General features: G+C 35.4%; 1 protein-coding gene across 2 annotated transcripts in view; it reads right to left on the bottom strand.

Annotated features, from left to right (window-relative positions):
- The window catches only part of LDB3 (LIM domain binding 3), a 129,369-nt gene that overhangs the window by 31,877 nt on the left and 88,078 nt on the right, over positions 1 to 9,414 (bottom strand). For both annotated transcript variants that reach the window (XM_053692045.1, XM_053692046.1), the window contains exon 4: positions 6,391 to 6,466. In XM_053692045.1, the coding sequence (XP_053548020.1) occupies positions 6,391 to 6,466 (76 nt within the window). The remainder of the gene's footprint in view (positions 1 to 6,390; positions 6,467 to 9,414) is intronic.

The raw sequence follows: 9,414 nt of genomic DNA, 5'->3' as shown, positions 1-9,414 counted from the left end.
TACAATATTTACAACTGACTCTTTCACTAAATAGCTTTTAAATCCATCCATCTGTGATCTTTTGTGTAACCCAAAGAAATAAAGACCAAAATTAATCTAGATATACCTTAAAGTGCCTTTAATATTTGTGTGTTTAATCCATGGCCCCTATAACCGTCCATTATGAATCCTGTGCAAGTTGCCTTGAAAAGCTTTTCACAGAGTTTTCAAATCTGAAATCCTTCCAATCCATTTGAAAATATTGTGAAAAACCAATTATCAGAAACTTTTCAAATTAATTGTGTCTGAAAAACACCTCTATACCATGCAGACATATTTAACAACGGAATTAGATTCAATCCGAAAACTATTTATCGATTGCTATTCTTATGATTTTTTTCTTCATCTTTTATGTCTTGAAAACCCTCAATAGCCCATTTTAAGTCACACTTCTCGACTGGTTGCATAGCTTTTTTTTAAAGTTAGTCTTTGTGCAAGGTCATTTAAAAAATGAATGAATACATCTGAATTTAGGTTTAATATAAAAAAATGTTTTAAAAAATCTTGCTGAAAGCACATTTTTAAACTATGAAACTTGTAATCAAATGAACTAGACTTGTGCAGCTTCGAAAAAAATTTGTTTCGGTTCGGTTCGGATCGATTCGAATTTCAGTTCAGATCTATTCGAATTCGGAAAAATTCGAATGAATTCGTTTCGGATTCATTCGGATTCTTTCGGATTTGGAATAAATTCGGTTCAAATCGATTCGGAAATTCGGAATTTCGGTAAGTGTTAGGTGGGATGTGCTGTGTATTACACTAGTATTATGTACTGTATATTAGGTTTAACCCATAGCAGAGTGATAAAACCTAATATACTGTACAATACTAGTGTAATACACGGCCACCCGAATCTACCGAATACATCCGAATCGATTCGGATATATTCAAATCGATTCGGATGTATTCGATTCGATTCGGATTTATTCGGTAGATTCGGCAGTATTTTAATTCGGAAATTCGAATTGATCCGAATCTCCGAATTTTCCGAATTTTCCGAATTTCCGAATCGATCCGAAACGAATCGCACATGTCTAAAATGAACCATGGTCATTAGAATGTTTTTTATGACTTGCAATGAAGTGTTTGGATGTTTAAACATTTTAGTTATAAAATTACTTAAATAGACATCAATTAAATTATTAGTAGAGCACATCATGAAATGATATTAGTAAACTTGCAATAAAACTGTCACAAGTTTGCTTTGATTTCTTATAGTTTGCTTATTGCCTACAATAAGTTATAATTCATTGGTTTATCTATACTGTGCTGTTATATTGTTCACTAAATTAAGTGATTTTAGTAAACCAGACTGATAAGTTGATCACAATCTTTGCACTTTTGATTTTGATATTGTCAGTGTATTTTTTCTTTGATCACAATCACAATATACCCCCTCTGTTACTACCCCTGAAGCTTAAAGGGATATGACACCCACATTTTTACTTTGATGATTCAGATAGAGCAAGCAACTTTCAAATTGACTCCTGTTATCAATTTTTCTTCGTCCTCATGGTATCTTTATTTGAAAAGGAAGGAATGTGAGCTTAGGGGCCGGACCATTTTTGGTTTAGAACACTGGGTAGCACTTTCTGATTGGTGGCTACATTTGCTCTATCTGAATCATGAAAGAAAAAAAATGGGTTTTCATATCCCTTTAAAACTGTTACCTCCCAAAATGACACAAAATTATTATTTGTCTTGTTAATCTCTTGCTATTGTATTTAAAATAAATGTATATGATTAAAGACAAATAAAACAGTGACATCGGGTGTTTAGATTACATCACAGTTTTCAGGGTCTGCATGTTGATTGGACTCTTTAAATAATCTCCATTTATCAAGCTCTGGAGCTCCTTCAGGGGCAGGGTAGCTTGAGTGAGCCTGTGGTTGATAGTTAAAAAAACAGCAGTCATCAGACGGCTGTTTCTTAAAGGGACGGTATACTGTAAAATTGTTTTTATGTTAATGTATTCCAATGACTTGTTATACCAGCTGCAGCTGAGTATAAAATGTATGAGAAATTGCATTTTCAGGTTTATTTGTGTATATGAAGTAGCTCATTTTGTGCTTTTAAACCACAGCCTATTACAATGGGTTGAGCTTCAGGTTATATCAGATCTCATTATTTTATCACTTTGTGTACACACACTTGCTTCCTTATCTTATATTTGTCTGGAAAACTAAAGCTCAATACATAGAGAGAACAATGGAAAATGATCATTTTATTACTTAACTAACTGAATTTAATTTCTTCTGCTGGCTATGTTAACTTAGGCTATTCAATAGCTGAGACTACAGTATCAAAACTTTCAGTATAGTTTGGGAAACCATAAGCTAAATCAGCCATTTCAAAGGCCAACATAGGGGTAAATGAGCTACTTATAAACAATTTAATGCACTCCAGCAGGTAAAATGGATCATTGGGAACAGTTTAAATGGGAGAACATTTTTGGGTGAACTGTCCCTTTAAGCTCTCCACCAGCTCTGAGCTGATGGGTTTAAAAAAAGCTCGGACTAGTCTGACTAGGTTGATTAACAGCTGAGCAAGAACAGGGAGAAGCATTGTATGAACAGCTACTCGTGCAATGAGAAATGCGGGCAGTATAATGCTGCTTTAAATAATTTTAGAAGGGCCACTATTGGTAAAGTTGACACTTGTGCTTGTTGGGTTATTGATTTAGCTATTTTGTAAATATGCCTATTATTATTTTATTAATTTTATTAAAATGAGCAGGTAGCGTTTGTATATGGTGGGTGGGGTTGCTTTCATCAAATATGGCGGGGGTAATGCCAGTGTGTTTTTCTAAAGGGCAATCAATACCAGTGTTACATTCAAAAATGTTTTGGGGTACGCTGTAATAATTTGAAAAATGTTTTCTGGGGTTTATTAAAGGGGCAGTCTAGTCAAAATTTTCATGATTCAGATAGCACATGTAATTGTAAATAACATTTAATTTAACTTTTATCATCAAATTAGCTTTGTTCTCTTGGTATTCTAAGTTGAAAGCTAAACCTGGGTAGACTCATATGCTAATTTCTAAGCCCTTGAAGGCCGCCTATTATCTGAATGCATTTTACAGTTTTTCACAGCTAGAAGGCGTTAGTTTATGTGTGCCATATAGATAACATTGTGCTCACACCCATGGACTTACTTATGAGAGGGCACTGATTGTCTAAACTGCAAGTCTGTCAAAAGAACTGAAATAAGAGGGCTGTCAGAAGAGGGTTAGATACAAGGTAATCACAGAGGTAAAACGTGTATTAATATAACTGTGTTGGTTATGCAAAACTGGGGAATGGGTAATAAAGGGATTATCTATCTTTTAAACAGTAAAGATTCTAGAGTAGACTGTCCCTTTAAGTCTTTTTAGCTATGGAATTCAATAAGTGAAAAATGGCACAGTAAGTTGTCCAGTATGGAGAATATGGACTGTGATCAGAACAGAGCATGGGGACATTTTTAAGCAAATACTAAATTTAAAAAATGCTGCCAATGAACAAAAAAAATAACATAATGATAATGATCAAACTACAGATTGTGATCAACTCCTTAGACCATTCTAATGGATTGGAATGACTTTGAAAAGGAAGCAAAAACTCACCAAGCTTTCATACAATATTTGTACACTTGATTCTAAAGGATTGAAATAGGGGCCCATGTTCTTAAAGGTCATTAAAGAGACACTGCACTCATTTTTTTTTTCTATCATTGATTTGAAAGAGCAATATTTAAAAATGACCCTTAGCAGGAAGTACTCATTACCCAATCAGCATTAGTAAAAATAATCTATTTGCCAGTCAGCTTTAGTAGAAAGTACAGAACTGATACTGCTGTATCTGTTTCAATTTAAATATAAAATTTTCAGGCAAGAATTTTTTTTTTCAATGTTTTAAAATCCTGCTCTTTGATATAATTGATAGAAAAGATTTCAGTACAAGGTCCCTTTAAGAGAGAACCTCCATGATAGCATTTCTGCTCTAAATATTGTACATAGTGTCTGCCAAAGTATCTGCAAATACAAACGTCCCCCAAAAAGCAATTGATGGTGGCATCAGATTATCTTCCAAACTGTTGTTCACACAGGATGCACTTTTCTTGCATCTTTTTATAAAATCTTTCAAAAGTTTACAGTTGACGCAAATTGTATTTGCAGCCAAAGGTATCAAATTTGTGAGCAAAAGAATTAAATATCTTGCTGCTTCTTTGATTTATGACACGTGGCCAAGTATGCAGGAACATAGCTCACAAGTATAAAGATAGCTCTCACAATTCTCACAGATAGCAAAACTATAAATAACAACATTAGTTCATTCACATTTATTACACGTTTCTGAGGGGAAATGTCTGAATATTCAAAACTGCTGGGTAAAAAATAACACAAACTGAAAAATATATTGAAATTGTGTACATTCATTTGCATGTAAAAAAATATACGTTGTGTATAGGTGTGAGTGTTTGTAGTGACAGAGGGGCTATATATATTTTATGTGGGTATATGTTTGACCAAGGAGCTTTATAATTCATCTAATGTTGGTATATAGTTTTTTACAAGGGCTGCAGAACCAGGGCTATGTTCTGAGGTCTGATGAGAGCATTCACAGGGGCTTCAGAGCTTTGGTGTCTGATTCGTTAAGTCTTTTATGAACAACTGCTCAGCATTATTTTAGAGCTGTGGGGACAATGGTTTAACATATTTCATGGATCTAGCACTAAATAAGTGTTATAGATGCCCTTTGATTAAAACCCTGCCTTTAACTCATTTGCTGCCAGCACTGCGGCTCGTATATCGATATATATTAAATGTAAAACAAAGGTTTATTATTGAAATACATGTTTTAACAATGATTTAAAAGTACATGGTGTAGTACAAGGTGCTAGGAAGGACTCAAAGATATATACAGTATGTACAGATGTGGAAGAAAGTATTGGTAGCCTTCCACTTTTTTTGGACAATGCACAATTGTAGCACAAACTTTGGAGACAATAACTGCAATCAAGCTATTTCTGTAGCTCTGGATAAGGTTTCTAAGCTTTGCGACTGGAATTTGTGCCTACTCTTCTTAAGCAAACTGCACCAATTCTCTTGGGTTTTATAGCTGCCTTCTCCAAACTGAAAGTTTAAGCGTTTTTTTTACAGATGTTCGATGGGATTCAGATCTGGATTCACAAAAGGCCACTTCGGAACGGTCCAATGTTTTCTTCCCATCCATTCTTGGGTGCTTTTTCAGGTATGTTTAGGGTCATTCTCTTGCTGGAAGACCCATGGCCTGTGACTCTGAGCAGTATGTTTCACTCCAGAATGCCTTGATATTCTTCTGGTTTCATTGTGCCCTTCACAGATTCTAGGTACCCAGTGCCAGAGCCAGCAAAGTAACCCCAAAACATCACTGAGCCTCCTCCATCTTTCATGGTAGGCATAGTGTTCTTTTCTTTGAAAGCTTCTTTTTTTCTTCTATAAATATGCAGTCGTTGTGATTTGCCAAAAAAATTTACTTTTGATTTGTCTGTGCAAAGGACATTCTCCCAGGAGGACTGTGGTTTGTCAACTTGCATTTTGGCAAACTCCAGTCAGGCTTTTTTGTGTTTAGCTCTTAAAATACAGGGATACCAATACGTTCAAACACATCCATAAGTGTGTGTATAAGTGTATGTATGTGTGTAGCCATATGTATGTATATGTATGTATGCATATGTACAGTGTTTATAACTTATATTTCAATATGCAAAACCATAATATACAACAAAGTACTTAACTACCTGAGCGGAGGTTTAGCACACCTTCGGTTTAGTGCTAAGGCCATAGCCAACGTGAGTTTTTCAGCACCCGTGCTATCCGAAATGCAGATGTTAGTGTGCCCTAGACTTTCAGTTTAGTGCAAAAATATTACATTCAACTTGTAATATGAGCGCAAAAATAAAAGCGCTATTAATTGAGCTTAAGCAATATTAGTGCACAAAGGTGCTAATATGTTTGTGCTGCAATTATAATCTAGGCCATAATTTGTACTGGCATAAATTTAAATGATTTCATTTTACATTTATTGTTTATCAAGCAATTTTGTGTCAATTGTAAATTAAGATAAACCAGATTTATTCACAAATAAATGAATCATCTGTTCATTGACTTAATCTTTTGGAGTGTCTTATTCATAAAACTTGCCAATGGCATATATGGGATAATTTTGTTGTATATCTTCCTCTTGTAACCATACCTATATTTCTTTCTCTGTGTGCCTTGTATTTTCTTTTTTCACCATGGAATAACTTTATTTCCATGGAATTGTAGAACTATTAAGTTATATGAGAAATAAAAAGACAAACTGAAGAAATATAAATTGTAAGATTTACCTTCTGATGAGGGATCACAGGCATGGGGGAATCCATTCGTGGTGTCGCTATTGGAACTGGTCCTGGACGCTTGGACCTGTTTAGAGAAAATTGAAAATGTATAAGAAAAAAATATACTGAAAAAAAAAATCACATTTTGTTTTTATGCTTGTGAGGTGTGTCACTGTATACCGGTAGAGTAGTGAAACATCTACTTAAAAGTCAGTGAGCAATCAGTACTTAAAGTTACACTGAACCACAATTTTTTCTTTTATGATTCAGATAGATCATGCAATTTTAAGCAACTGTCTAATTTACTCCTATTATCATTTTTTCTTCATTCTCTTGCTATCTTTATTTTAAAAGCAGGAATGTAAATCTTAGCAGCTAGCCCATTTTAGGTTCAGCACCATGGATAGCGCTTGCTTATTGGAGGCTTACATTTACCCACCAATAAGCAAGCATAACCCAGGTTCTCAACCAAAAATGGGCCGGCTCCTATGCATCACATTCCTACTTTTTAAATAAAGATAGCAAGAGAACGAAGAAAAATTGACAATAGGAGTAAAAATAGAAAGTTGCTTAAAATTGCATGCTCTATCTGAATCATAAAAGAAAAAAATGTGGGTTTAGTGTCCATTTAAGAACCAGCTGTACTTCCTGTTAGCAGCAAAATTTAACAACCTTTTTTAAGACAAAACTATTTTGAAAAGTGCCCTGTCATTTGTCCTCTTGGATTTTTTAGAATGAATTATCCCTCTATACAAGACACTGGGGTACATTTACCGAGCAGCGGATGCAGCTTATTCTTAAGACCGCTGCTCCTTAACTCGTCCGCCACATTTTAGGTCGCGGACTGCAATCATTCTGATATGATACAATCGGGATGATTGACACCCCCCCTGTGAGTAGGGGGTGGCATTGCACAAGCATTTCACCAGAAATGCTTGTGCAATTTTAAATGCCGACAGCGTATACTGTCGACATTTAGCGATGCCGGGCAGACATGATTCGCTGCAGCAAATCAGGTCCGCCCGGCATTTGATAACTGTACCTCACTGTCTACACTGTCATTTGCAAATGTTTCATTGCTATAAAAAAACATTATTATTTGTTGTTTTGCCTTTATATCTTTGCTGTTATTTTTTTTTTAAATAAAATGAAAAAAAAAAAAAAGTATTTGATAGTCATTGACTTCCAGTTCCTGTTCGATTTCTGCAACTTCCCTGTTAGAGTTCACGTTGCACTCTGATAAAAACAAAGCAAAGGATGCTTTACTCTCTGTGCTTAGAAAGATCAGCTACACCCCAGTGATATGCTACTCAAGATCAATGGAGTTAAAGTGCCAGTAAATACATAGGATTTACATAAGCAACAAATGCATGATAACAAGACAATACAATAGCACTTAGGGGCCGATTTACCAAGTGGTCAATCTGCCCCAATGCATATTTTTCCGCGCGAGCCCCGCGCAAGTCTTCAGGCTCGCAGGAAACAGCAGTTAAAGGGACAGTCCACACCAGAATTTTTATTGTTTTAAAAGATAGATAATCCCTTTATTACCCATTTCCCAGTTTTGCATAACTAACACAGTTATAATAATATACTTTTAAACTCTGTGATTATCTTGTATCTAAGCCTCTGCAAACTGCCCCTTTTTTTTAGTTCTTTTGACAGACTTGCAGTCTAGCCAATTAGTGCCTGCTCCCAGATAACTTATCGTGCACAAGCACAGTGTTATCTATACGAAATACATGAACTAACACCCTCTAGTGGTGAAAAACTGTTAAAATGCAATCTGAAAGAGGTGGTCTTCAAGGTCTAAGAAATTAGCATATGAACCTCCTAGGTTAAGCTTTCAACTAAGAATACCAAGAGAACAAAGCAAAATTGGTGATAAAAGTAAATTGGAAAATTGTTTAAAATTACATGCCCTATCTGAATCATGAAAGTTTATTTTGGCCTAGACTGTCCCCTTAAGAAGCAGGGGTCTTAAAACCGCTGCTCCTTAACTGGTCTGCCATCTCTGATGCAGTGAATAGCAATCAGCCCGATTGAATTGCTAGCGGTTGATTGGTGAACTGCTTGTGCAATGCTATGCCGACTATCGGCATTCAGTGATGTCGGGCAGATGATGTCCACCCGACATATGATAAATCGGCCCCTTAGTCTGAACTTCGGAAGGGTATTAGATTTTTTTCTGACAAATTTGAAAGTTATGTCTATTTCCACTCCCACTGTACCATGTGACAGCTATCAGCCAATTACAAATGCATATACGTATATTCTGTGAATTCTTGCACATGCTCAGTAGGAGCTGGTGTCTCAGAAAGTGTTAATATAAAAATACTGTGCACATTTTGCTAATGGAAGTAAACTGGAAAGTTGTTTACAATTGCCTGCTCTACCTGAATCGTGAAAGTTTAATCTTGAGTTGAGTGTCCCTTTAAAGGGACAGTTTACTCAAAAATTTTCTCCCCTTTAATTTGTTCCCAATGATCCACTTTACCTGCTGGAGTGTATTAATTTGTTTACAAGTAGCTCCTTTACCCTTATATTGGCATTTGAAATTGTTTATTTAGCATGTGGTATCCCCACCTATTCTGAAAGTTTGTGGCTGCGCGTACCAGCTATAGATAAGCTGTGCAAACACAGCCAGCAGAAGAAATTACACTCCCAGTCGGATATAGCAGAGATAAGGTAATACAATGTTGATTTTCCATTGTTCTCTCAAAGTACTGGTGATTGTTTTAAGGACAGATATAAGATAAAGAAGCAGGTATATGTACACAATGTGATACAGTAATGATATCTGATTATACCTACAAGCTAAACCCATTTTATTAGGTTGTGGCTTCAAAACACAAAATCAGAGCTTTAATATACACAAATAAGCCTTAAAAAGCTAATTTTCATAAATTTTTTACTCTGCAGTAGGTAAAAAAAGCAATTGTAAACACATTAAGGGAAAAACTATTTTACAGTATACTGTCCCTTTAACTCTTTTGAGTGGAACCGATTTCTCTAGAATTGTAGCACTGAATT

The sequence above is a fragment of the Bombina bombina genome, chromosome 9, assembly GCF_027579735.1.
Source record: "Bombina bombina isolate aBomBom1 chromosome 9, aBomBom1.pri, whole genome shotgun sequence".
NCBI classification, from domain to species: Eukaryota; Metazoa; Chordata; class Amphibia; order Anura; family Bombinatoridae; genus Bombina; species Bombina bombina.
The sequence above is the reverse complement of the archived record's forward strand: the minus strand, read 5'-3'. Positions and strand labels throughout refer to the sequence as shown.